This window comes from Nansenia antarctica, assembly GCF_963989245.1.
Source record: "Nansenia antarctica genome assembly, chromosome: 11".
Classification (NCBI taxonomy): Eukaryota; Metazoa; Chordata; class Actinopteri; order Argentiniformes; family Microstomatidae; genus Nansenia; species Nansenia antarctica.
The window spans coordinates 12,764,942-12,792,485 of record NC_137681.1 but is presented as its reverse complement, the minus strand read 5'-3'; the positions used below and the strand labels follow the sequence as shown (position 1 = coordinate 12,792,485).

The window sequence follows — 27,544 nt, the reverse complement described above, 5'->3', positions numbered from 1 at the left end:
CGCACCGAGCAATTTAAAAGTAAATAAAATAACAATTTTGGTTTCTATGGACAGACAAAAAAAGAAAGAAAAAGAAAGAATTTGTCCATAGTAGACCTACAGCTTTTAGCCAGGGCTGAAACTCAGGATGTCCACCTTTTACTTAAACTGTTATCAACTGACAGTAGGGGACAATGTAGTCAAAAGAATCCCTTGCTCCATATGACATGAGCAGATCAAAAGGTTTGTGGTACATGATGTCACTCACATGAAATACCTTGCATGGTGGACTTTGCTTCAAAACAACTTTAAATGCATGCATATGATCATCAAAACATATGGTTTCAAGAGCTGACCCAACCAAAAAAACAGTCTCCTCTTTCACAACAATATCCGTAATTTTGTAAAATACTGGCATTTCACTGACAAATTCACCACATATGACCAAATCAAGACGATATTCTGTACCATGGTACTTCACCCATTTAACTGACAAAACATGTGTTTTGAGAACTGAGACATTCAACTCATTGACCCTTGACATCTTTCCTGGACCTATAGTTAATCTATCCTGGCTGAATGTTTCCCAATTATATGCCATGTCATTTTGGTGTTTGTTGGCTAAGGTCATAGTGACATTCTTAAAACTCTTCAGTTGCTTTTTAAAGAAATAGTGTTTAGCCTCATAGCGCATACACCATGAGTGAAGAATGGGCCCAATATTCGGTATACAACGAGGATAATGTATCATGAAGTGGTGTTTCGGTAAGAGATTTCTATCAGGAAACAAATACTTGAAAAGCCTATGATGTTCAGCTATTAAGTGTTTAAGATAGATAGTCATACCCTCTGTTAGAACAGGAGAAAACACAATATTTACTATCTGTAGTAGTAAGAGAAGCAGCTGCCAATATTTATCACCTTCCTGTACCAGATCCCCAAATATCAATGGCAAATTACGGAGAAGACACCAAGTCTGAGTAGCATTTAGGCCCAAATCATTGCTCCCATCATCCAATTTGACTGCAGGTGGACGATTCCTCCTCTCTGTGTACCCAGAGTTAAATGAATGAATTCTACTGTACACCTCTTTTGCAGTTACAAAGTTGGCTTGTATATACTGTAACACAAGTTTTACCTCAAATTGCGCAACTCCTTCTAAAATGTCATGCATTATATCAACCGAAAAATTTGCAGTAGTATTGAAATACTGCAGAGTTCAGTAAGAACTGGTTGTTCTCCAGGTCAAATGGACCACGCAGGGATGTCCCGTCTAACATGCACAGTCTGTGCACAGCGCCAGTGCGCAGGTGTACCCTCTCAGTCACCATGGCCAACACACTTTCCCAGTTTGTAAGAGTATACTTTGGTATCAGTATCCGAGCTGGAGCAACCAAGACATCTCCATTGGTAAAAACATTGATGGTGCATGACTCATTGATAATTTTCCTCCAGCGGGCAGAAACTACTATTGTGCTGTGGACAACAGGTCGTATCTGTTTACTCTTCTTTTTCTGTGGCTTCTTTGTTGTTATGTGGTTATAATCCAGGTGTTTGAACCGCTCTCCTCCGGCTGCCACGTATCTCTCTCCGTGCTGCAGGTGGTCGAGGTCCAGGACCCTGTGCCCTTCTCTCGGGGTGTAAACGTTCCTCACCGCCCCGAAAGGAGCCTCGACCACGCGGGTGACCGAGCTGAGAAAGCTGTCAAAAGTTGACACCTGACGCTGGTTGAGTACACTTACTTGAGTGAACACAATAATGTGTGACTTTTATTTGTGATGGTGAGATTGTCATGCATGGGAAAAAAGTAAATGAAACCAAATGTTAGTGATAGCTCTTTATTTGCACTAGTACAATAAATACTTGAAAAACTACAGAGGAGCAAACCATCAATTCCTCCTCCTTTTCACTGCAACCAATCACCAAGCTCACACAGAGTCACCTGACTCTTCATAGACTTGATTAGAAGTCTCAGAGGTCAGATTGGTCTGTTGCATTCTGGGATTGGACCCCTGATTGTGGAGGACCGTCAGTGGTCAGTAAAGGTCATGGGAGTCAAAAACAGCTGAAGGTGGATGTTACTCCCGAAACACAGATCTAGGATCAGATCACTATACACCCCCCACCCCTCCCCAACTTCACCTGATCATCGGTTAGGGGCAACTTCTACCTACTCCTCAAAAAGAAGGTCCGTTCTTCAGATCAATGATTCCACACCCGACGGTACCCTTAAATCCGACGACACAAACAAAATTTAAGCTTGGACAAATAACTACTTGACTTTCAGTGAGACATGAACCTGGCACTACTCCAATACCGTACCAATGCTCTGTTTCCATTCATAAAAGTGCCTACGTGTTTTGAAGTATTTGCAAGTTGACATCTGATAATATTCAAAATATTCAAAACATTAGTCTTATGTAATAATATTTCAGGAATGTTGGGAAATATCTTCACATTGAAGAAGAGAAAACTGAATAACAAAAGGGTTAATTTTGTAATATTAGTACATAATCCATTGCGGTGGTTACATAGAACAACATTTTAAAACAGCAGCAATTTAGATTTCTTTTTGTCAAAATAAGCGTTCATTATAGAAATTTGACCAGTAGAGTTCCAATCAGTGTTCCTAAAGTTAGACACACAGTTTCACAAGCTCCCAAGTCGTATTTCCATGTGCTGTATATGTCCACCCCAGTGAACTTGTGTAACAATACTACTACAGTCACTGCATCTCTGCAAGGCAACAAACAAACAAACAAATATAAAAATCAACACAAATATGGATCATAACTTATGACCAAATGGTAAACAAACCCTTATTTGCAAAAAACAAAAAAAACAACAGAAATAAAATTCCAAAGACGACCACTTTAACTGCTGTTCTCCTAACAGACATTGTAAAAGGTAGAGAGCTGGGACAGGTGTTACACAGGTGAGAGTACAGCAGCTTTGTACAGGTGACACACACCACGTCTGCATCATTAGGGCTCTGCTAAGGTTTGGCATAAGATGGGACATGCACAGACTCACACACACACACACACACACACACACAGACACACACAGACACACACAGACACACACACACACACACACACACACACACACACACACACACACACACACACACACACACACACACACAGAGAGTGTGTACTGTAAGTACATGGTCTGGGTCCACACTCACACAAACATACATACACACATCTTTCTCAATAATATCAGTAAGCACCCTTTAGCAGACTGGCTGGGTTGAGTAGTACAGCATCATATCAGAACAGCTACAGCAGGTTATCTAGGCACTAGTCTTGCTGGCAAGGTAGCCAAGCTCTCATGCTAGGCTAAGTATAGGTTTGAGCGTGTTTCCAGTTGCATTAGGATGATAGGTCAGGTGAGATATAGATATCTAACATTACCCTACAATTCCAAACATGATAGGATACAGAATTTTTAAAAAGTAACACGTAAAAGAGAATCCAGAAGACCTTACTGGTAGAGCACAAGCATACAGCATGTTGTTCCCACGGGAACATACCCTGTGGCAGCCAGCTAAGAGCTTTGATAGGTTGGGGTTTCTGCCCGTTACAGGGATTGACCAATGGGATTTGGGGTGGGGGAAGGTGCATTTGGGGGTATGGGGTTGGGCCTGTTCAGTGTGGTAGAACCTTTCAGATAGAAATATAATGCATAGAGCGGACATGATTCCTTGTTCTATACAAAACAGAGAAGCATATCTGTTCTACACGGTGTATCTCTATCTGAACAGTCGGTACATAACATCCTACTGAAAAGTAAGAGACTGGGGAGGGTCTAACCCTCCCTGGGACTGACACGGGGCTCAGCCAATGAGCTGTGGATGATGCTGCTGATCGACTCCACCCCCTCTCCCTCTAGGAAGGAGCGATGGTCTCCCTCGATGATGTGGACCGACACCTTACCATCACACACCTGGCAGGTAGAACACAGTGAGAGGGGGGGGGGGGGTCAGTGGGGCACACTTATTCAGCTTTGTCTGTCTGTGCAAGAGTATGCCTGCATATGTGCTTACATGTACATAGAGAGAGTATTATTATTTGTGTTAGCAAGTGAGAGGGCACATGTTTGTTTTGTATGTGTGTGTATTTCTGGGTGTGTATGTGTGTGTGTGTGTGTGTGTACACTCACTTCACTCAGTTTGTAGTCAGCGCCCAGGTTGTCGCCGTAATCGCTGCTGGCCTTGGCTCGGAGCAGGGTGACGTTGCCGTGGTATTTGGTTGCCGGGACGTAACCGTCGGCGGCCTTGAGTTTGTAGTAGAAGGTGGCGGCGGCGAAGCGCAAGGCGTCCCGGCTCACGTCCTTGTGGCTGGAGGTGATGAGATCTACGGCCACGTTGACACGAGCTGACAGGTCTGACAGGGGGAGCAGGGTCTCCAACAACTAGGGGAGGGGGAGGAGAGAGAGAGAGGGAGGGAGAGAGAGAGAGAGAGAGAGAGAGAGAAAGAGAGAGAAGGGGGGAGAGAGAGAAAGAAAGAAAGGGGAGAAAGGGTAGACAAGTAGTGAGAGAGAGAGAGAGAGAGAGAGAGAGTTAAAAGAGAAGGAAAGACATGAGTACCGGACATCAGCTCTGTATTTGAATGACAGCTGAGCGGATGGTTGTGTTCCTACTGAGGTACACGTGTTCCTACTGAGGTACACGTGTTCCTACTGAGGTACACGTGTTCCTACTGAGGTACAGGTGTTTCTACTGAGGTACAGGTGTCAGGTGTTTACCTTGTTGTACTCGATGCCAGTGAACTGTTGGATGAAGGCACAGAGAGCTTCAGTCTCTGCCTCCGACTCCTTCCCTGGGGTCAGCTTAGCTCTGTAGCTCTGGGAAGGAAGGGTTCAAAAACACTTCATTGGATGGCGTGTGTGTGACAACATGTTAGTGGAGAGGAGAGGGTTGACTGAGAATTATACACTGTGGGTGAATAGTCTACATCTATGTCTTTTTATTTTTTTATTCTTATTTTTTATTGTCAATGGTCATTGGTTACAACAATCGTCATTACATTCAACATATCACAATCAACTCAGTTCCTATGACCAAAGTCTTTTTTTCTTTTTTATATTAAGTAATAAGTCAAACAAAAACAAAACAAAAACAAACAAAGAAAAAAGAAAAAGAAATAGCGAGTGAACTTGGGGAGCTTTCGTCTTACATATGACAGATTAGAATAGAAAATGATTCAAGAAAAATAAACAAAATGACATCACCCTCTCATGTTCTTTTAACAGTTCAACAGAAATCTGACCGTACAGGTTTAACATATCCCGTCCATTTCGTCCAGATCCGATAAGTGTACATCTATGTCTATGTGCGTGTGTGTGTGTGTGTGTGTGTGTGTACGTGAGAGTGTGTGTGTCTATATACACACACGTCTGTGTAAGTTCTCACCTGTGTGTAAGCAGCCACGTACGAGTGGGAGCCGTCGAACAGGAAGAGGTACTCTACTGGCTGTCTCAGGACCTGCAGCTGGGAGCACATCTCAAACGCCACGCAGGCGCCGAAGGAGTAGCCGGCGATCCGGTACGGCCCCTCCGGCTGCACCTCCCGCACACACTCCACATAGTAGGTGGCCAGGGCCTGGATACTCTCCAGAGGAGCAGCTGAAGAGAGGGAGGGAGGGAGGGAGGAATGAGGTAGGCATTTTAGCTCTCTTAAAATCCAAGTTTATCGATGACTATAAATTGCGATAATATAAAATCGGGGCTTACTCAGCGGATCTGGAATGACTGTCTGTGTGTGTGTGTGTGTGTGTGTGTGTGTGTGTGCGTACCTTTAGTGCACTGCAGACCGTAGCAGGGTACACTGAGCTTGCCCGTCAGAGTGTGGAAGGCGGCCGTGGAGCCCTCTATGGGGTGGACCAGGAACAGCGGGCGCTCCTCACTCTGCACCTCGTTGAGACGCGTGATGGTGGGGCCGTCTGGGTTGACCAGCAGCAGGCTCAGGTCTGACTCCAGCAGGGAGCGCACTCCTCCCTTCTTACCAGGGGACTGGCCAGACTCTGGAGGGAGAGAGACACACACACACACTTCAGTCCATGACACACACACAAAGTAAACATGTGCAGACACTTGATCACACAAATAGTAACACACACACACACACACACACACACAGTAACTCTCACTTACACAACGCACACTGGTCATGGCCTACCACACCCCAACAACTAAAACGTTCACTCCCCCTCCCCCCCCCCCCCCACACACACACACACACCTTCCGTGCCAGCTGGTTTGCTGGACAACTCTCGGAGCTTGTTGATGGTGAGCTGTCTGATCTCCCTCATTGCCATGACGATATCGTAGTCGCGCTCCAGCGTCTGACGCACCTCCACGCCCATCAGGGAGTCCAGCCCCAAATCGGCCAATGAGGAGTCAGCGTTCAGGCTGCTGACATCGCGCACACCTGAGCAGGAGGGAAGGAAACATGTCAGCAACGGTCACCTTTGAATGTACAGGACTGTTCATGGGCATCAATCAACAAATCCACTTGAAAATGATCTCCATATGGCACCAGTGAGTGTGTGTCTCTCTCCCTCTCCCCCCCTCCCTCTCTCCATCTCTCTCTCTCTCCCTCCCTCCCTCCCTCTCTCCCTCTCTCACCCAGGATGTGAGCCACGGCCTCCACCAGGTCTCTCTTCCCCGTGCCCTCGCTCTTCACCACACTCCTCTCCGGCAGCACGAAGCTGGACATCACGGGCCGCCGCTCGCACAGGAAGCGGTCCAGCACTTCCAGGCAGGAGGCGATGCGCTGCGGCAGCGTGCCGCCGATCACCGCGTCGTTCCCGCCCATGGTCTCCAGGACCACGCCCACGTCGCCGATGGCGCCCCACTGGACGGCCAAGCCGGGGAGGTCGTCGCGGCGCCTCTTCTCGCACACGCGCTCCATGGCCGAGTTGGCGTAGCCGTAGTTGCTCTGGCCGGCGTTGCCGCGGCCGCAGCTGACAGAGGAGAACGCCACGAAGTAGCTGAGGTCTGGGCAGAGGCGCCGGGTCACCCTGGGGGATGAGGAGACAGAGAGGACGGACGTGATGCCTCCTTCGGTCCATTCCCCCCCAATACAATACACACTCCACCTGTGTGTGTGTATGTGTGTGTGTGTGTGTGTGTCTTACTTGTCCAGGTGAAGGGTACCATCGTATTTGGGTTTGTTGACCTCCAGGAACATCTGAGGCGTCAGGTTCTCCAGCATACCGTCCTTCAACACCTGACACAGAGGAGAGACACGCTATAGACAGAGAGGTAGCAGGGGGGTTGATGTGTCTGTGTGTGTGTGTGTGTGTATGTATGTATGGATGTTTGCAGGGAGTTGCATTACCATGGCGAGGTGGAAGACTCCTCCCACAGGCCCCAGTTTGCAGGCCTCGTTGATGAGTTTCTCCGCCCCCTCCAGAGTGCTGACGTCACTGGTGGAGACCAGCACCTGCACGCCCATCCCCTGCCACTCGCGCACACGCTTCGCCTGGTAACCTGGCAACCGACAACACAGGGTGATCATGGGACCGCCCACAACAACACAGCGTCTACAGTCTCTACGTTTCTAATCGGAGCGAAACCACCCTTTTCAAGAGGAGCATGCGTTGGTTGTTTGCTCCGGGAGCGACTTAGAATGCGCGTTCTCACAGCTCCAAACACCGCAGAGCAAAGCAAATTTTATCCTAAACTCCGAATCCAAGTGAAGCAAATGTTCTAGTGAGAACACACCCTTAATCTCTGTGATTTGGTTTCTCTTACCATTGCGGATGCCTGACCTGGAGGTGAGCACCAGTTTGCGGGCGCCCCTCTCTGTCAGCCAATGGGCGAGTTCCAAACCGAAGCCGCCCAACCCTCCGGTGATGATGTAAGAGTGGGAGGCGGGGCAGAAGGTACGACAGATCGCTGGGAGGGAGAGTCCGATCGCCTGAGTTCCCGACCCCTGCTCCTCAGAACGTACCTAGAGAGAGAGAGAGAGAGAGAGAGAGAGAGAGGGATGAGACACAAGCCACAGAGAAGTCAGTGTAGTAAGAGGGTAATAACCTTGTTATACCAAATAACACAAATAACTTTGTAATAGGACTGTCGTAACAATGTCTAGAGGTCTGTTGGTGAAGTAAAGAACAACCAAATAAGGAAGGAGGAGATGACCAACTGACCTGTAGGAGAACCTTGCCGATGTGCTTGCCCTGGGCCATGTATCTGAACGCATCCTCCACCTGGTCCCTCTCAAACACCGTGGTCCTCAGGGGCTTCACTACACCTCCCACAATCCCCTCCTTCAGCAGCTGGGACACTTCCTCCCACTCGCGGTTCCCCTCCTCAAACAGGGCGTCCAATAGGATGCCGTGGAACGCCACGTTCTTCAAGAAGAGAGCCATACCTGGAGGAAAACAGGCAAGCACGTCCAACATTAGGGCTTACAAAAAAAAACAAAAAAAAAACAGGGCAATGTTCCAACTCTTCACAAGACACATTTGTTCCATCAGACACAAAATGGATCGGACACAAAATGGCTGCCGGTGGGAGAGCAGTTGCAGGGATGTACCACTGACCCAGGGGGGAGTTGTTGGACAGGTCGTATTTGCCGATCTCCAGGAAGCGTCCGTGTCGAGCCAGACAGCGCAGACTGGCCTGCAGCTTTTCCTCAGCCAGGGAGTTCAGCACCATGTCCACACCTGAGACAGTCACACACACACACACACACACACACACACACACACACACACACACAGACACAGACAGACACCAAATTGAGTAAATATGCGTGAGAGAGTGTATATGAGTGAGTGAGTATATGGGTGTGACTGGGTTTGATGATTCATCGGCGAACAGGAGTGTGAATGTGTCTGTGGGAGTACATAAGTGTTTTACCTTTGCCCTGTGTGTGTGACAGGATGTGCTGTTCGAAGGAAGCGTCTCTGGAGTTGGCGAACGAGTCGGCGGTGAGCTGAGGGAAACGTTCTTGCAGGTATGTCCGCTTCTCCGCAGAGCCTAGAAGAGGGAGGTCACTATGGTTACAGAGCCTAGGAGAGGGAGGTCACCATGGTTACAGAGCCTAGGAGAGGGAGGTCACTATGGTTACAGACACGGACCTGCTGAGCAGCTCAGTGGAGAAAATACACTGCAATATTATTATGGTATTACTATCAATGAGTGTGTGTGTGTGTGTCTGTGTGTGTGTGTGTGTGTGTGTGTGTCTACTCACCCACGGTCGTGAAGACTCTGCAGTGTTGGCTCAACGCTATGGCGATGGCCGCTTGGCCGACGCCCCCTGATCCTGAGTGGATGAGAACGCTCTCCCCTGAGCGGAGCCTGCCTCTCACCACCAGGGAGTAGTACGCCGTGGCGTAGACCACGGGCACAGACGCTGCCTGCTCCAGAGTCCTATAGGCAGAGAGAGGGAGAGAGAGAAGGGAGAGAGACAGAGGCAGAGAGAGAGAGGAGAGAGAGAGAGAAAGGGGAGAAGGGAGAGAGACAGAGAGAGAGAGAGGAGAGAAGAGAGAGAAAAAGATAGAAAGAGACAGTGGGTTCAGTTGTTCGGTCATTAGTTCAGTCTTTTTTCTTTTTTGCCCAATAAATTCAGTGTCTGGATATGACCTGGTGGGGTCGGTAGTGAGGTAGAGAGTAGGGTTCTACTGTACGTTACCGAGGGCAACCCGAGGGCTGTGACTCACCAGCTGGAGGGGACGTCCCAGAGGAAGCGTGTGTCCGCGTCCACGCAGGTGGCCAGCCCCTTGGCGGGGAGCAGCCCCATCACGCGCCTGCCGCTGGGGTCACGACCCGAGAACTCCATACCCAGCATGCACTGCTGCAGCGCCAGGTCTCCTACAGAGGGAGAGAAAGTCAGGTGTGTATATCTATGTCGTGTTTTATACCTAAAACAGCTTCCAGGGTAATTTTCCCACCAGCCGGTGTGCTGCTGCTGTGTGTGTGTGTGTGTGTATGTGTGTGTGTGTGTGTACCCGGTATAGCGTCCGGTGGCAGTTTCCCCGTGGCCAGCATGATGTCTCTGAAGTTGAGGGAGCTGTAGTAGACGTTGCACAGCTGCACGTCAGGGTTGGTTGGCACAAAATGGCGGAGGGGGGAGGCGATCCAGCGCAGGGAGGAGAGGTCGCCGCGGGTCAGCACGTTGACGTATGCCTGCTCCGTCGCCTCCTCGCTCAGATCTGGAGGGGGAATGAGACAGACACACACACACAGACATCACCACCATTCCTTTACAGGTCAGAGCCATGTCGGGGGCCAATTTTAAACATTCTATTTCATTTGAGACATTTTAGCGTGGGACAGGAGGCGGGCCGGAGTGGCGCGGTGGTTCTGTACTGTGATTGGTCGGCCGTACCCTGGGAGATGAGCTGGTGTCTGAACACGCCCCAGCGTCCGTCGCGGAACACGTTCATACACAGATCCCCCTCCAGGGCCGAGCGCATGGACTTGTGGGTAGGCTGCAGGGTGGGCGCCTCGGAGGACTCTGTCAGGTTGGTCACAAATGCACACCTGGAAAAGAAAGACAGAGAGAGAGAGAGAGAGAGAGAGAGAGAGAGAGAGAGAGAGAGAGAGAGAGAGAGAGAGAGAGAGAGAGAGAGGGGAGGTGGGGGGGGGGGGGGGTAGGGAGAGAGGGAGCCAAGAGCACAGAGTGAGTATTATTATGTAAGGCCACTATTACATTTTAAAAGCTATACATTGGCCAGTCCCACAGTATTAGAAGATAACCAGTGTGATTGTGGAGGAGGTTAGGGCTGAGGGAGGCAGACTGGGAAGGTGAGGGCTGAGGGAGGCAGACTGGGAAGGTTAGGGCTGAGGGAGGCAGACTGGGCCCTACCGGATGCGGTTGCCGCCGGGCTCCTGGCGCAGGCAGTTGACCATGCCCACGATGCCAGTCTGGGCCTGGGTCGCTGTCAGCCACACCGGAGACTCTGAGGCCTCGGCCAGCGTGGCCTGGAGAGAAGACAGGAACAGTTAGGAAAGGAGTATAAGCACGTCACGGACATGGAAAACAGCTACGAGGTCCGTCAAGGCAACATGCTACGTTCAGTATTGTTCACCTTGAGGGTTTCCACCCACTGGTAGTCCATGTTGTCCACTGGCAGGAAGATGGGCTCTTTTCGGGGTAACCGACGGCGACACATGAAGAGGGCAGAGCCATAAAAGGACTTCCTGACCGCCACGAGGTTGAGAGAGGCCTCAGAGAAGACCTTCTCCCACTCGGCCTAGAGAGGACAACAACAACACTCAGAGACATGACAATGACAGCGTCCGGGCGGGGCAACAACAATGTAACACATTGGGCCGGTTTCACAGACAAGGCTCAAGCCTAATCCTGGACTAAAATCACACTTTCAATGTCAAATCTCCATTGAAGATGCTTTTCAGTCTAGGATTAGATTTAAGCCTCGTCTGTGGAGCCGGCCCATTGAAGACTGACCCTAAGCCTTTAGTCAACGCAATGTTGTTGTGTGACCGACCTGAGTCAGCAGGCTCGGCTTGTTGTTCTGGTTCTGAGAGGAGGTGAGGAATGCCACTGTCTCCCCCAGCGTCTCCCCCTTCAGCAGGGTGTGGATCAGCACGAAGCCCCCCTCCTTGGCCCCGGAGGCCAGGTTCCCCACCACGGTCTCGGCGGCGCTGGCCCCTAGGGGGCCCCAGGCGTGGTTACACATCACCAGATCGGCACCCCCGAGTCCCCCGGCTGGGCCCTGCATGGGGTCCCACTGGGCGGGCGTGATCCCCAGCTCCTCCAGGGCGGCCTGGTGGGGGGCCAGGAGGTCCAGGGAGGCGGCCGTGGCCGTGTAGTCCAGCCGCAGCATGGGCTGGATGGTGAGGAGAGAGACGGCGCGGGAGAAGAGGTGGCCGTCGCTGGACAGGGCCTGCAGGGAGAGAGGAGGGGGGGGGTCAGCGTTACTGAAATGGAATACTTCCTAAACATTGACATCATTAGCATCATCATCATCAACACCACCATCATCATAATCATCATCATCATCATCATAATAATGTAATGTTTAAGCGTCTGGACGGTGAGATCAGTGTTACTTTGGACATCCAGCACCATTGCATAAATGGAACACTTCATAAATGTAACACTTCGTAACACTTCATAACCATTGACTTGATGATGATTATCAACACCACCATCATAATCCTGTCATCGCTGTCAAAGAAGAGATTTGGTGAGGCTGCATTCTCATTTTATGCACCGAAATTGTGGAATGCACTGCCAGTTTAAATTAGGGATGCAACCTCAGTAAATATGTTCAAGTCAAGACTAAAAACCCATCTTTTTAATATTGCCTTTAAATGACTAAATAATTAAATTATGATTATATAATGATTGGAGCACTTTGAGCTGCAACGTTTGCAGGAAAAGCACTAATAATAAAGTTAATATTATTATTATTATTATATTATTGTTCACCCCCACACTATCAATGCAAAACTGTATAACCATTGACTTAATCATCATCAACACCACCATCATCATCATCATCATAGACATTCATGTGTAAGCGCCCGCCGCTCACCTCCAGGACTTTGATTCTCCCAGGGGTGCTGTTCTCCAGGGCCGTGTCCAGGCAGTGCCTCAGGGCGGGGGAGTCCAGCAGGCCGTTCAGCAGGGGGTCCTGGAGCAGGCAGCCCCTCTCCTTCTGCACCGTCTGCTCCAGCTCAGACTGCAGGTTCCCGTTCAGCTCCAGCCCACACAGCAGGGAGAGCAGCCGCAGCAAGCCCAGGTCGGAGGGCTCGGGGCTGGGGAGAGGAGAGTCACACGCCCCCTCCAGACCCGGGATGGAGAGCTTGACACCCTGCGGGGCCAGCTTACGCTGGAGCTTGTGGACCAGACCTAGAAACACATCAATTAAGAATTCAACCCTACATTAAAAAAGACTGCAACTTGAATGGATCTGACCTGCGCAAGACTAGTTAGATGGATGGATGGATGGATAAGAGATAGGTACTTTATTGATCCTCGAGGGGAAATGAAGGCGTTACAGCAGCTCATACCACAAACAACAACAAAATAAAGGGACAACTGAATAATAGAATAAAAATAAAGAAATGTTATTAAATAAAATAAATAGCTATTCTATTTAATATGTATTTCTTGTATTTAACCAAGTAAGTGGAGATCTACCATAATAAAAATGAAGAAAATCAAAATGGTAAAAAGGTTAATCAGAGAGTACACAGATAGGTGTACCTTTGCAGTGCCTGAGCTGGTCTCCCAGCTTCTCATTGGCCGAGAGGCACTCTGTCTCCAGGTAGGGCACAAAGACAAACTCCTCCAGGGTGGGTGGCCTCTGTTGCTGTTGACGACGAGGCGCCACTGTGGCGTGCAGGCCGGAGATCTGAACGCCTCCCGCCACGATGTTGTCAAGGCAACGGTTGACATGGACATCCACAGCTGGAGGACGGGCAGAAACAGTCAGGAAAAAAACCAAACAGTAATCTTAACTCCCCCTGAGTAGAGCGACAGATGATTCAGAAGAAGATGAGAGGGTCTGTGAATGTTTGGTGTTTGTGTGTGTGAAAGAGGCACAGAGAGAAATAGAAAGAAATAGAGACATAATGTGTGTGTGTGTGTGTGTATACTCCCTCACCCTTCTTTCCCTCAGCGTACTCCGCAGCCTTCTCCTGGTGCAGGGCGGGGTCCACACACACTGAGCGGATGCGGGTTGGCAGACGGAGGCTGCGTCCTGGTAGGCCCACCACAATCATCTGCAGCATGGTGTCCAGCAGGGTCACCCAGTTACCTGTCCACTCCAGCTTCCCACTGTCCCCTACAGCAGCCAATCAGAGAGAGAGAGAGAGAGAGAGAGAGAGAGAGAGAGAGAGAGGAACAGAGCAGGGGAGTCAGTCGTCATCAGCCAATCAGAGAAAAGCAGCAGAGGTACAGAGGGATTTCGAAACCGCAGACACACACACACACACACACACACACACACACACACACACACACACCTGCGTTGTTGGACTCCAGGATGCCCTGGAAGGTCTTGCCGTAGTCGTAGCCGCGGAGACGGAGCTCCTTGTAGATGTCGCTGGCGGTCAGCCGCAGTTTGGGGTCGCCGTCGTCCTTGGCGACGGGCTGGCTGATCTGAGAGCGGAACGAGTCCAGCGCGGCGTCCTCCAGGAGACTGACCTTCCCGCTGACGGCCAGGTTACCGTTCTCCGACACCTCGAACCTGCTGGTGGCCGGCATGAGACGCACCTCCAACTGGACTGAACCTGAGAGGGCAGACAGAGAGAGAGAGAGAGAGAGAGACAGAGAGAGAGAGAGACCAACATTGACAGTTTAGATTGGAACTATATTCAACACTCTCAAATACAAAAAACTGATCAAATTCTTCCACTCCACTCCTCCCTCCCTGTCTTCCTCCCTCACCAGTCTTGGGTAAGATGGTGGCCCGGTGGATGGTGACGTCCTCAAAGGCCACTGGGGTCGTATCCATAACAACGCCCAGGCTCCTCATGAGGGTCCTCCAGGCCAGCACCAGGTAACCGGTGGCTGGGTAGAGGACACGGCCATCGATGCAGTGGCCAATCATGTAGTAGTCTGGTGACTCAGGGTTCATGTCTGTGTGGAAGGGATAAAACATTTGCTAGCATCTGACAGAGAGTGTGTGTGTGAGTGTGTGTGTGTGTCTGTATGCCCAATATGAATGTGTCTCACCAATGTTATAGATGGTGGCTGAGGTGGAGCCCCCTGCGCCTGCAGGGAAGTCCTCTGCCTTGGGCACGTCCCAGGTCTGGGTGTGGTCCCACTGGATTATCGGGGAAATGAGAGGGGTGCCAGAGGGCACAGGGTACTGCACAGACGGGTACAGCTGGTTACTGTCCACATTGATCCTGCAGAGAGAGAGAAAGAGAGAAAGAGAGAGAGAGAGAAAATACACCTGTTAGCGCCATCTGAACATCCACCATATTGCTTTTACCTATCCAGTCTTTTCAGATCAGTGAAAAAAACATAGATGTAGCAGAGGAGAGCCACCGCAGGCAATTGAGATGCGTCCGTCTCATGTTGATGACATCACAGTGGTCCGTACTGACCCGTTCATGTAGACCTTGCCGATGTGGGAGAGGAAGAATTCCAGGTTGTTGACGTGTCCTCTCTTCATCAGAGGAAGGATGGAGCAGGTGGGCTTCAGGCTGCGCTTCAGGATGGCCTGCAGGGGGCGCAGAGAGCACACAACACTTTACACACAAAACTGACCATCTACAAACACAGACAAACACAATGAGCAAATTCATGAATATAGCTCAAAATCCCCCGCCAAAAAAGAGATAATGTTAACGTATTCAGGCTAATGTGGGTGCAAGAGGTGTGCGTGTGTGAGTGTGTGTGTACGTACCTGTAGCAGGGCGTGCGGGGCTATCTCCACCACCACAGCGTTGTCTGGCACCAGGCTCAGGCCCTCCTGGAAGAGCACGGGGCTGACCAGGTTGTTGACGTGGTACTCGGCTGAGGAGTACAGGGCCAGGGGACTCTCCCAGTCCTCCTGAGGGATACTGGTGCTGATCCAGCGGGCCGAACGCGGCTTAGGACTCTTTATCACCTACACAGAGAGGCAGGGTGATAGAGGTTAGGGTGCTTACAGACAGGTCGGTTAAATCAAATTCAGATTCAGAAAGTTGGATTTAAGTAGACATTTTCCAACTGAAAAAGACTGGAGTTATGAATTTAAAAGGCAATTTTTAGGACCATCTCTTGCACTAGGTGGGGTGAAAACTTCTAAATCTATTTTTGGTATCAGTGAATGTAGTACAACAGTCTGTCCAGTAGGTGTCACTGTGGCACAGTGGAGGTGTATTTCTCAAAGCAGCGTACCCTCTTCAGAGCAGCGAGCAGCGCCGGGGCGATGGAGGCCATGTAGTAAGAGTGGAAGGCCACTCCGGCGCTACGGACCTCCTTGGCAAACACGCCGCTCTCCTTCAGCTCAGCCACGAACTTAGTCACTGCCTCCTACACACACACACACACACACACACACACACACACACACACACACACACACACACACACACACACACACACACACACACACACACACAGACACACAGACACAGACAGAGATCTTAAAATGAGAGGTATTGATACAACACACACAAATATCAGCTACTGTTGGATTGTGGTATGTCTCATGGTTCCATTGTGTGGAGATACACAGAGTGAGTGGTATGCTAAAGCTCAGCCCTGATTGGTTACCTGAGGGCCAGAGATTGTGACAGTGTCCTCGGCGTTATGACATGCTGGAACGACCCCCTGAGGACACTGAGCCTTACACTCCGCCCAAGTCAGCCCTGAGAGAGAGAGAGAGAGAGAGGTGAGCAGGTGCAAGCTCTTTCCATATCATTACACAATGCATGCACACATACACAGCCTTCACTGTCCATCCAGCTGTCTGAATATCATCACACTGGTACAGGCTATGTATATCTCTCTCTGTCTCTTTCTCTCACACACACACACACACACACACACACACACACACACACACACACACACACGCACACACACACGCACACGCGCCCTTACCCACTGCAGCCATGCCCCCTGGAGGTAGGTTAGCCTCCTTGATGGAGCGCCCCCTCCAGTAAGCAGCTAGGATGGCCTCCTGGTGGCTGAGGGAGCCGTCTGCGTAGCCGCAGGCCAGCTCGCCCACAGAGTGGCCCACGATACCGTCAGGCTGCAGCCCCAGCTTCTGGAGCAGGTCGATCTGAGCGATCTGACACAGGGATGGGGACAGGGTAGAAGCTTGGTTTGAACTGGAACTGATTTGTTGACAATACTATCAGTATGATGTTGACAATGCTATCAGTATGATGTTGACAATACTATCAGTATGATGTTGACAATACTATCAGTATGATGTTGACAATGCTATCAGTATGATGTTGACAACGCTATCAGTATGATGTTGACAATACTATCTTCATGATGCGATTTAATTCCTGCACGGGCCACAAATACTGTTGCTTTTGATGAAGTTCAAGGCTGAATGAGTGTAAATGTCTGGGATAAGATGGCCGTTCCCCTCCTGTACCTGTATGGCGGCGAGGCCGACAAAGGCGTGAACGGTGTCCTCAAAGGTGCTCTCGTCCGCCTCCATCAGCAGGCTGGACACCACCAGGCCCGTGTCCTTCAGCGCCGTGTCTGAACGCAGGATGGACTTCCGGAACTCTGGCAGCTCCATCAGGCTGCGACCCATTCCTGCCCACTGGGTGCCCATACCTGACACACACACACACACACACGTTACTTCAAACTGCAATGTAACAGAGCCTCAAACCGTATAAAAACGTCATAGTTTGATTCAATCTGTCCGAATACCCCAAGGCCCCTCCCTCCACCCCGAACCCCTCCCACCACAAACCCCTGGTCTCTCACCTGAGCAGACAAACCACAGAGGCCTGGCCGTGGCCTGAATCTGCTGCACCTCAATGACATCACTGGGCGTGCCGACCAGAGCGTAGCCCCTGTAGGGCATACCCGCCGTGGGCATCCCCGACACCTCGTTGAGCAGAGACAGGAAGTGGTCGTCACTCTCGTGTTCTTTCCCCTTACTGAGCACCGCTTTGACCGCTTCCTCTGTGCGCCCGCAGGCCTGGAGGAGTCTGGGTACGGCTTTGGGCGTGGGCGGGGCCGTAGGGGGTACTTTGAGAGATTTGCTGGTGTCGGCGGGGGGGCGCAGGATCACGTGGACGTTGGACCCCCCGAAACCGAAGGAGTTGATGCCGACGATTCCGCCGCGGACGGGGATGGGCTGGTCGACCACGCGGAGGCGCCCGTCACTGAGGGCAGGGATGTCTGTGTTGGGGCTGTTGAAGTGGATGTTAGGAGCCCACACGCCCCGCTCCAGAGACAGCACCACCTAGAGGACGAGGCAGGTAGGACATGGAGAGTGTAAGTTCAGGAGATATATTAGATTCAACTTCATTGTCATTGCAGAGTACAAGTCCAGACAACGACACGCAGTATAGATAGATAGATAGATAGATACTTTATTGATCCCTGAGGGGAAATTCAGGTGTTACAGCAGCTCACACCACAATCAACAATAACAAAATAAAGTGACAATTCCAGTCTCACCTTCGCAAGGGCGGACAGGCCGGAGGCAGGCTCCGGGTGGCCCATGTTGGATTTGGTGGAGCCAATGAGCAGCGGCTCCCGCTTTGATTGACAGAACACACTGACGATGCCGTTCACTTCCTGTGGGTCACCGACCTACAAAGAGGAAAACAACCGACGTCGTACACATGATTTATCAAGGGGGGGGGGGGGGGAGGAGGGGGAGGAATGTGAGAGAGCACACTACAGTACACGGAACATTCTTAGCGTTATTAGGTGTTGGGTGTGACTGCGTCTCTGACATTGTGAGTATGTGTGTGCTTGTGTGCGTGCTCACCTTGGTCCCTGTGCCGTGGGCCTCAATGTACTCCACCTGCTCAGGTGTAACGTTGGCCTCCTCGTAGAGCGAGCGCACCAGCCTGGCCTGCATCTCACCTGACGGGAACGTCACACCTGAGGGGCGGAGGGAGGGGGGGGGATAGTTACATTACCAGGATAGAAATAGAATCTTGTCAACAGTGAGGGAATTTGGAGATGCAAATGCTTGTGCTTTGACCAACTAAATATCTTTGAATTGCCAAGACGTGTCTAGACAGTCTTTCGGAGAACCCAATGCAGATGTGTTTAGCTTTACGTAACAGAGGTCATTCAATCGCTGGATGTCTAAGGGGAGTCGGTGGGCACAGGCTGGGCTGGTGTTGTGACTGGTATGTGGAGTGTGTGGCACACAGAGGGAGGTCATCCTACAACAACCACACCACACTGCTTTCCTGGCCTTTGTCCTACTTGGAGCACGGTCCCCACCAGAGCTGTTGGGAGTGATGTGTGTGCGTCTGTGTGTGTGTGTGTGTGTGTGCGTGTGCGTGCGAGTGTGTGTATTTCGGTGTCACACTCCTGAGAATAGCCAAGTCTGTTTATAAACACGGGCCTTCTGCGATAAGTGTGAGGGGTGACTGGGGGAAAGGTCAGCGTGTGACTCCAGCTCCGGTCTCACTACCCCTCTTACACGGCACACACTGGTCTGTATTTCAAAGGGCTGGCGCCGGGGCTGCCTGGGTATTAGCACGGGAGATTACACTGCAACATTTGAATGGGATTTTTAAAAAAGTGGAACGAGGTGATGCTCGTTTCATAACGGGTCAACAAAAATAACAGTGATACAGCGGAACCGGGTGTCATGTGTCAGGTCCTTGAACCCGAAACCCTTCACATGATACTCCTTACGAGCCAGAAGAAAAGGGTCGATTTCACACTGGGCAGATACCATCACCGGTTAGAGGCAGTACATCTAATAAATAAACTAGCAGGTAAACAAGTGTCTCACCCTGCTCCTTGTATCCGTCCGTGTTGTTGCCGGCGTTGAGCACGGTGGCGTACACCCTCTTAGCCATGGACCGCCTCGTCAGCAGCACCGCCACTGCAGCCTCCGAACGACAGTACCCATTTCCTGGGGGAGGGGGAGGGGGTTGAAATAGACAGTCGGACCACGATATAAGGAGAGTTAGCAAAATGGCAAATCTTGGATTTCATTATTCTTTGATAGGGGTGTTTAGTGTAGTAGTGGTGGTGTCTAGGAAGTGTAGGGAGCTGTGGGGGAGAGAGAGGGGTTTCAGCCCGAGCGTCTTTCTGTCCTAACCTGAGGAGTCGAAGGACTTGCACGTCCCTTCCGGACTGAGCATGCCCAGCTTCATGAACTGCACCGAGGTGTTCGGTTTGAGCAGCAAGTTGACCCCCCCCACCAGGGCCGAGTCGCAGTGTCCGTGGCGGATGGCGTTGAAGGCGTTCTCCAGAGCCAGTAGGCTGGAGGAGCAGGCCGTGTCGATGGCTGTGCTGGGGCCTGGCGGACAGAGACACACACACACACACACGTGTGAGGGGAGAAGCAACAGGTTCTGCAACTTAACTGCTACTCCAGTTGGATTGTTCCTATTATTGGAGAGAAAACATCTCCCTCGAAAATCACCCTAATCTACTCTGGTGATTACAGTGGTGAAACCATGGTGACGTACCGTTGAAGTCGAAGAAGTAGGAGAGCCGGTTGGCAAACATGGCGCGCTGGCACCCGGTCATGCTGTATCCTAGCAACTCCTCGGGGTCTCTGCTGAAGGCCTCGCCAGCCTCCGAGCCGCTCACCCCGATGTACACGCCTGTCTTGCTGCCACGCAGGGCCATCGGGTTCAGACCTGACCAGACACACACACACATTACACACACACACACACACACACACACACACACACACACACACTCTCTCTCTCTCTCCTCTCCTCACCTCCATCAACAATAGCTTCATAGGAGATCTCCAGCATGAGACGGAGTTGGGGGTCCATGGTGTGGGCCTGTTTGGGGTGGACCCCAAAAAACGCTGCGTCGAACCGGCTGATGTCCTTCAGCTTCCCGTTCCTCTTGGGAAGTCCGTAAAGACCTGGGAATAACAGGGAATGTCAGAAGGGAATATTGAGGGAATACACTGGAAACAGGATTTTTATTTTCCCCACACAGGGTTTTATCAGTCGTCCCTGCTGACGTGACAGCCATAAATCCACGACTTTCATTAACTAATCACTTTTGGCTCACGAGCGGGCCAGTTCATTCTCTCCTCTCTCTCCATCTCTATGCAGAGGGTGTCCCAGGCCCTCTACACCCTCTCCTCCCCTCCTCTCTCTCCCCCACTCCACCATGTTCCCTTCTCTTCCTCACTCCTCCATTTTCTTCTCTTCCCCCACCCCTCCATTTCCCCCCTCTCCTCTCCTCTCCTGTGGTGTGTTGTCTGAGGGGTGTCGGCTGCCTGGGCCCTTTTAGCACATGAATGTGAGCTTTAGCTGGTTGCCAGGCACCGGGAGATGAGAGGTGCTATTGAGAGGAGAGAGACGGAAAGAGAGACACAGCAGCCTCAGAGAGAGAGAGTGAGAGAGAGAGAGAGAGAGAGAGAGAGAGAGAGAGAGAGAGAGAGAGAGAGAGGGAGAGAGAAGACACAGTACAGGAGAGAGAGAAGAAAGAAGAAAGAGTGAGACAGAGAAGGAGAGAGTGCAAGAGAGAGAGCCGAGGGGAGGACAGAAAGAGAGCCGGAAAGAAGTCTTACAGAACTGTTGCCAACAACTCCACAGCCAGGTGGCCCAACGCGGTGGTGGCAGACACAAGACGCCAGAGACTACAGAAAAAGCTCTCACTGAGCCTCACGCACGAAAGAGCGCTAACAGCTAGCGAGCTGATATACGAGAGCAGCAGCGAGGGTTCACGTGGACTCGCTCATGTAGCAGTAGACTGAGTTAACCAGGAAGGTTAACCATAAAAAATGACAGTAAAAAGCACAAGTAGTAGTACGGGTAAAAGTACAGAAATTCACCGGAGGATGGATATTTCCTGTCATGTCTTCAAACGTGTAATATATTCCATGGTGAGACTACAGGGTAACCATTGATACGACACACGTGTCTATATGATCCATGTCTATATGACACATGTCTATATGAGCCATGTCCATAAACACGTGTCTCACTACCAAGCAGTGAAATGTGCAGCTATGACTACGTGCACTGTCACTGAGACTGCCAATGGCCCCGGGCCTGAGCTAGATGACTCTTCCTGCTACGACTGGTGGATTGATGATTCACTTGCTTAGCCAAATGTATTGATTGTAAGTCGCTTTGGAATGCGTCGCTTTGGAAGGCGTCTGCTAAATGCCAAAAATGTAAATGTAAATGTAAAATGTGCACGTTCAGTTGTGTTAACATGTTAAGCATGTAAGTCTGGACAACAGCCTGGGATATTATCAGGCTCGTAGTAACACACTACAACCGGTTTCGAGCCGCCACAACAACAACATCGTCGACTGTGCTGCTGGCGTACTACGTGTTGACAAATCAGTGAGGCGACAGTGACTGTGACGACACACTGGGACACCGGAAAAAGGTCACCTGCTCCTCACCTGGCTTCCACCGCCTGTCGTCCTCTGTTACCATGTCGACCCCGTTGAAGAGATTCTCCCAGAATTCCTCCAGGTTGTTGGACTCCGGGAGCCGGCCCGATATCCCTGCTATGACGATCTCGTCCATCTTGGGAAGGCTTACTGTGGGAAGAGAGAGAGAGAGAAAGTGAGTGAGGGAGAGGGGGGGGGGGGAAAGTGGAGAGAAAGGGGGGGGGGGGTGAGGGAAGGGGAAAAGAGGAAGAAGGACAATATAAAAGAAAAGAGAAAAGTCTAGACAAAAACACCCCTGGGGTTATTTCATCCCCTGCTAGGACTGTAACAAGAGTCTCACGTGGAGAACAATAGACTTTGCATGCTTGACCAGGCAGAGGAGAGCACATCAATGTCGATACTCTGTTGATACACACGCCATGTTCAGATCAGCGTAATAAAGGTGCTTTTTTAGGTCAACCAGTTCACCGTAGGCTACAGCGGTCTATCTGAGGCAACGCACAATTCAGATGGGTCCATGTACTGTACATGAGGGAGACAGTGTGTGTATGGGTGTGTCTACTATGGTGGAGAGTCAGTGTGTGTGTGTGTGTGTGTAGCATTGTGTGACAAGCAGGGAATCTGTGAGAGCATGATGTGTGTGTGTGTGTGTGGGCATGCATGCATATAGGTCTGAATGTGACCACGCATGAGTGAGAGAGAGAGAGAGAGAGAGAGAGAGAGAGAGAGAGAGAGAGAGAGAGAGAGAGAGAGAGAGAGAGAGAGAGAGAGAGAGAGAGAGAGAGAGAGAGCATGTGCATGGGTCCAAGAGAGAGAGAGAGAGGGTCCGGTTAGGAACCTTTGTTCCTGGTTTCTGGGCCAAGTCATTCCGTGCTTGCCAGCCAGCTTACACTGACCAATGAGATGGCAGGGGCGGGGCCGGCGGTGGCTGTGCAATCACTTAGTAATGCAGTGGAGCGCTGCTGCTCGCCCGAACACAGAAGCCCCTCTGTTAGGCCTTCCTCACGCCGGGGCCACCAACACAACAAAAGAGTCGAGGGAGAGACAGAGATAAGCTCTACACTCTTCCTTTCAACCCTGTTGTATGACGGATCCCCTTACAGTAGGGTGGCCTCTCAATGCATCTCCATCTATAGGTGGAGAGAGGAGACCATCCACTATCTCCATCAAGTGTCGCCGCCGTAAGTGAACCAGACAGGAGGGGGAAGCCTCGCCCCCCTCGTCCTCCATATTGTTTGCAGTTCAGTGCAGATGAATGAGAGGAGCTGGAGAGGAGGAGGCTTGGAGCCACGGTTAACCTTGTTAAACAAACGCCACAGTGAGAGATAAACAATCAAGAGGGGTGGTGATGATACTGCACTGGACAGTGGACACCCAGCACCGTGGCAAAGGGACAGCACGATATGTTCTTTTACAATGGCAGATTGGCTACTCTTGTCTGTTTGCAGCATCCGAAAGTGCACCATGCAGCGAGCCAGGCAGTGAGTGTGTGTGTGAGTGTGTCCACTCAAGCATTTTAACATTCCCCTGATAACTCAAATGGAATGGCAAAGACTGCCCTGCCCAATAACCTCACGTCACGTCACTCAGTACAAGGCCCACAGTGACTCATTACAAGTGTCTGGGATCTGCTAACAGCCTCGGGAATGAATACCGGCAATCAATTCTGAAGGCAAAACTTGAGAACCAACCAGCCAAACCAGAACGCATGAGGTATGAGCCAATTTCTGTTTGAAGTGTCAAACCTAAGGGAGAAAGGGGCAGTATAGGCCAGCTTATGATGTCCTCTAGGGGTTTACTGGAGATAAATCTGTTGTGATTGCTTCAGGTTGTTTGAACTGTTCTTCCTGGAAGCGTTCTAAAATCCCAACCCTCGAAAGGCTGCTGCAGTGCCGATTAAAAATAAACTCTCTCTCTCTCTCTCACACACACACACACACACACACACACACACACACACACACACACACGAGATGCATTGAACAGGAAACATATCCAGCACTTGCCAAGTCACTACATCCCCAACTCTCACCCCTCTAACAAAGAACCTTGTCAGAATATGGAAGGACTAAAGTGAAGGGAAAGATTAGGCTATGACAACAGAGGATAGGACTGAAAGACGATGAGCAGGAGAATGACAGTTGCAAAATGAGGAAAGATTGCCCGTATCATTAAGATAAGATAGCCTGTCTGGTCAGGGTCAAGTTCAGGGTTAATCTGCTCCTGTTACAGTACGTATGTACCCTGGTGACAAGAGCTTTAATGCTAAAACACCTAGATTATGAGACAGACAGCTTTTTATGGTATCCTCCAATAGTCTCTGAAAGTGGTTTGTATTCACTATTCAGACAGGTGTGGACACGCCATGAACCAACGTGTGTCACACCACACACCTCACTGCACTCACCCCTCCCCTCGGTTCAGGAACAGCAAGGAAGGATGACTCAAGCACAACCCACAGACACACACACACACGATCCCATAATGCACTGTGCCAGGCGTCGACAGCCATTGCAATAATAAGCTCCAACGTGCATCTGCCAGGCATGTGCAGGCTCATTATAAGAGTCTTATCCGATCACCTTTAATAGCCACAGAGAACGTATCCATCACAATATCACAATAGACAACAATTATGCTCAAGAACTGTGTGCGTGTGGGTTGGGAAAACCCATAGTCATCTAGACTCATATCTTAAACAAGACATGTTGTGGGTGAACTGTCCAGTAACTGACATATATCTTGAACTGTAAGTGTGATACCAACAACATATCTTGCTTCGCAAAGTAGCCTAAAGGGATTTGAAGAGGGTGCAGTGGAGATTATCATCAAGCTGACCCAGATCAGTGAGAGGGCTTTCTGCGTGCAACACCTCTAACATTTTCTTAAACCGGATGAGTGACTGCTGCAATACAACTGTAACATCCACAGTGGAACGCCTGGAAGATGGCATTGCTTTCTGCTGTCTCTCAGTGCCCACCTCTCTCTCTGTGTCTCATTGCATCTGCCAATCTCTTATCTTTTTACCCTAGTCCTTTTCAGATAATGTTTGAGACATGTAATTAATGTAATCCAACAGAATGTTCTTAGTGCAGGTCTACTGAACTGACAACACATACCAGAGTAAAACAGTTCCACCAGTTTCACCTGGTCCTAGATTCCAGACCATATTTGTCTCAACTTGTCGCCCTATTGAAAAGCACCTGGAGGGTAACAGAGTGTCAACATGACATACGACAGATTCCTTTGCTGTGACACGACAGACAGCATGCATCTTAAGATGCCAGAACAATCCAGTTCCCAAATAACTTGTGAACAAGAACATCCAAACCAAGGCACGCAAAGATTATGTAAGTGCTAGGTAATGGTAACCTGTTTGAGAACCTCCTGAACCTGCTGGAGGGTAGGAAGGACAAAGCACATTGGTGATTTGTCCAGTTTTGCTACACACTCACCCAGAACATGGCACATTCCTCACCCAGGCTTCAGAAAGGGCCTTTTCTCCTCTCACAACCCTGCTCATTTTACTCAAAGAATCACTGCAAAGAGGACTGAGGAACAGACTAGGAGTGGGGTACCTGATCATTCCCATGTTAGCAAGACATTGGCATGACATCATTGGTCATGTGTAGGGCTTATTGTAGAGGAGAGATTAGGAGTCAAGTCCAGCAGGGGACAGTGGTCAAAGGCTTTTTTCGGGGAGACAGCCATGCATTCTGCAATGACAACTCATCAGATGACTCGTGAGATGGAGGTAACAGCAGCACTAGGACCTAGATGCCAATGAATCCAAAACGTCTAATGGATACACAACACAAGCCTAATTCAATAAATGAAATACAAATACGTCAGAGTGGTTAATAATAATAATCACCACATCATAGGTGATCAAAAGGCTTCAGTTTAGTAGGGCTGGACAACTAGGTAAGGCTATCCTACGCAGAGAGAGGCCAAGCAAGGCCTTTTATTTTATTTTATTATCATCTCGTGTAAGCTGCTCCCAATGTTAGAACCCAGTTGAAGGCCAGCCCAAAAAGAAGATCCAAAGCTCGAGGCACTGCTGTCCCCAAACATAAACAACCGAACCAATAATAACAACATAACCAGAGGATATACAATGAAGACATTGTGCATAATGTATATACAATACATGTTATTGGTTTAAGAAGCTAGCTGGCTACATCCATCCAGTGTGTTTCAACTGCACCCGGCGCACTCGTATGAACCATCTTCCCTGTGCCATCCTCCTTCATGCTATAGTCACGATGATGAGAAGACATTTAGGGCATGCCATCAACTTGACTTTGCACTCGGGAAAATACCTGAAATGAAACGTAGTTCAAAATGTCCTTTAAAAATAATAATAAAAAATATTTAGAACACTTACCTGCAATTACACGTAGTTCAAATGTCCTTTAAAAATAAAAAAATAAAAATGAAGAAGAGGAACAAAATATGACGTTGTAGCTTAGAATATATTCCTTTTTTTCTCCAATGTTCCGAGTGTGCTTTGGGCTGTGCGTGTGTGTGCGTGTGTGTGTCCCCTGCTAACGTTGTTGCTCGGGGAGGTAATCGCTATCTCTTCCCGTTCCCTTGCCTAGCCCTTCCGATTTCTCTCGCTTCTTTGATTCCTTCTTTCTCGGTTCAATTTAAATGTCTGACATTCTCTCCGCGGCCACACGCCACATGGGCTGACAGCTTGGCTGCGCGCCTCAGTCCAATGAGAAAGGAGGCAGGGCTGGTAGACTCAGCCAGTGATGGGGTGATTCGCTGAACGGCCTGTAGTTTCAGAGGGGAGAAAAAAAAACTGAAAACTGCAAGGTTATTGGAGTTCATTCTGTGTACCGCTTGGATGGAAGGGTCCTCTGTGTGGGTGGGTGTGCACCATCTTTGTGCACCCATCTGATAAGCTTCTCCCCACCCCGAAGTCCAAGTTCATCATTCAAGTTCAAAACGTAGAAAAGAGGTTATTGACTGAGAGACATCTTTTCCCTACCTGAGCGGTGTGTGTCAAGACTTGGTTGTATTTCGAAATGTTGCACACAGGGCAGGGCACAGCTGCAACAGTTCATGGATATTGGGACATTTTTACAATCAATTTTATGGCAGCGTGTTAATATGATCAATTTGACTGAGGCTGGTTGTGTTTCTTTTGCTTTTCATACATTAATGCATTCCCTTTGTGCAATTTGCTATTTTATGGGACGCCGATGTATCAGTAATGATGGATGCACCTTGCAGGTAATTTCATTTTATTTTCTAAATAATGTAGTGTAATCTTTATAAATTCATGTCATGTATATTTGTTATGTAACAACAATGAATATGTATTAAAAGCGTCAGTGGTTAGTACTCAACTGTATTTTAAATACTTATTTCAATATTACTGTAACCATATTGGATATGAATGGCAGGAAGTGTAATAACATAAAGTGCTCTGGTCCCTCGTGACATCCTCTGGTCGAGGGACCCAATTGTCACTAGTAATATAGTCAAGTTTGAAGAAATATAGTGACTTCATATACTTAAGTTGTGTTATGACATAGTCAAAAGGCTTATTGTGAGGCATTTATAAAGAA

At 49.7% G+C, this 27,544-nt stretch overlaps 2 protein-coding genes across 2 annotated transcripts; both read right to left on the bottom strand.

The window, feature by feature from the left end:
* On the bottom strand, window positions 1-1,976 carry LOC308167813 (doublecortin domain-containing protein 2-like; the record flags this gene model as incomplete). The annotated part of the gene is made up of 2 exons (XM_080542291.1): window positions 1-1,720; window positions 1,922-1,976. 2 exons carry the CDS (start codon window positions 1,974-1,976, stop codon window positions 1,158-1,160), a joined length of 618 nt encoding a protein of 205 aa, XP_080398417.1. The 3' UTR covers window positions 1-1,157.
* fasn (fatty acid synthase) lies at window positions 1,802-26,619 on the bottom strand. Its single transcript, XM_080542102.1, has 41 exons — window positions 26,353-26,619; window positions 21,975-22,115; window positions 20,319-20,471; window positions 20,056-20,229; window positions 19,683-19,883; window positions 19,371-19,493; window positions 18,384-18,499; window positions 18,068-18,202; window positions 17,366-17,849; window positions 17,022-17,209; window positions 16,514-16,703; window positions 16,184-16,278; window positions 15,806-15,940; window positions 15,330-15,533; window positions 15,028-15,143; window positions 14,651-14,826; window positions 14,363-14,554; window positions 13,939-14,205; window positions 13,578-13,757; window positions 13,178-13,381; window positions 12,504-12,820; window positions 11,451-11,849; window positions 11,031-11,195; window positions 10,808-10,923; window positions 10,328-10,482; window positions 9,948-10,151; window positions 9,660-9,810; window positions 9,191-9,369; window positions 8,857-8,976; window positions 8,538-8,660; window positions 8,142-8,365; window positions 7,744-7,942; window positions 7,328-7,479; window positions 7,125-7,216; window positions 6,613-7,007; window positions 6,227-6,415; window positions 5,781-6,008; window positions 5,399-5,610; window positions 4,732-4,830; window positions 4,147-4,398; window positions 1,802-3,930 (listed from the first exon to the last, which is right to left on the bottom strand). The coding sequence occupies exons 2-41, from the start codon at window positions 22,099-22,101 to the stop codon at window positions 3,793-3,795; spliced, it is 7,569 nt and encodes a 2,522-aa protein (XP_080398228.1). The 5' UTR covers window positions 22,102-22,115; window positions 26,353-26,619; the 3' UTR covers window positions 1,802-3,792.
* Window positions 26,620-27,544: the final 925 nt, after the last annotated feature.

Coding starts and splice junctions, on each gene's coding strand:
- fasn (XM_080542102.1), bottom strand. CDS start 22,101: ATGGACGAGATCGTCATAGCAGGGATATCGGGCCGGCTCCCGGAGTCC. Junction 15,144..15,329: donor CCCCGCACGCCCTGCTACAG/GTACGTACACAC, acceptor CGCCCCCTGCAG/GCCATCCTGAAGCGCAGCCT. Junction 7,943..8,141: donor TCGGCAAGGTTCTCCTACAG/GTCAGTTGGTCA, acceptor CTCTCTCTCTAG/GTACGTTCTGAGGAGCAGGG.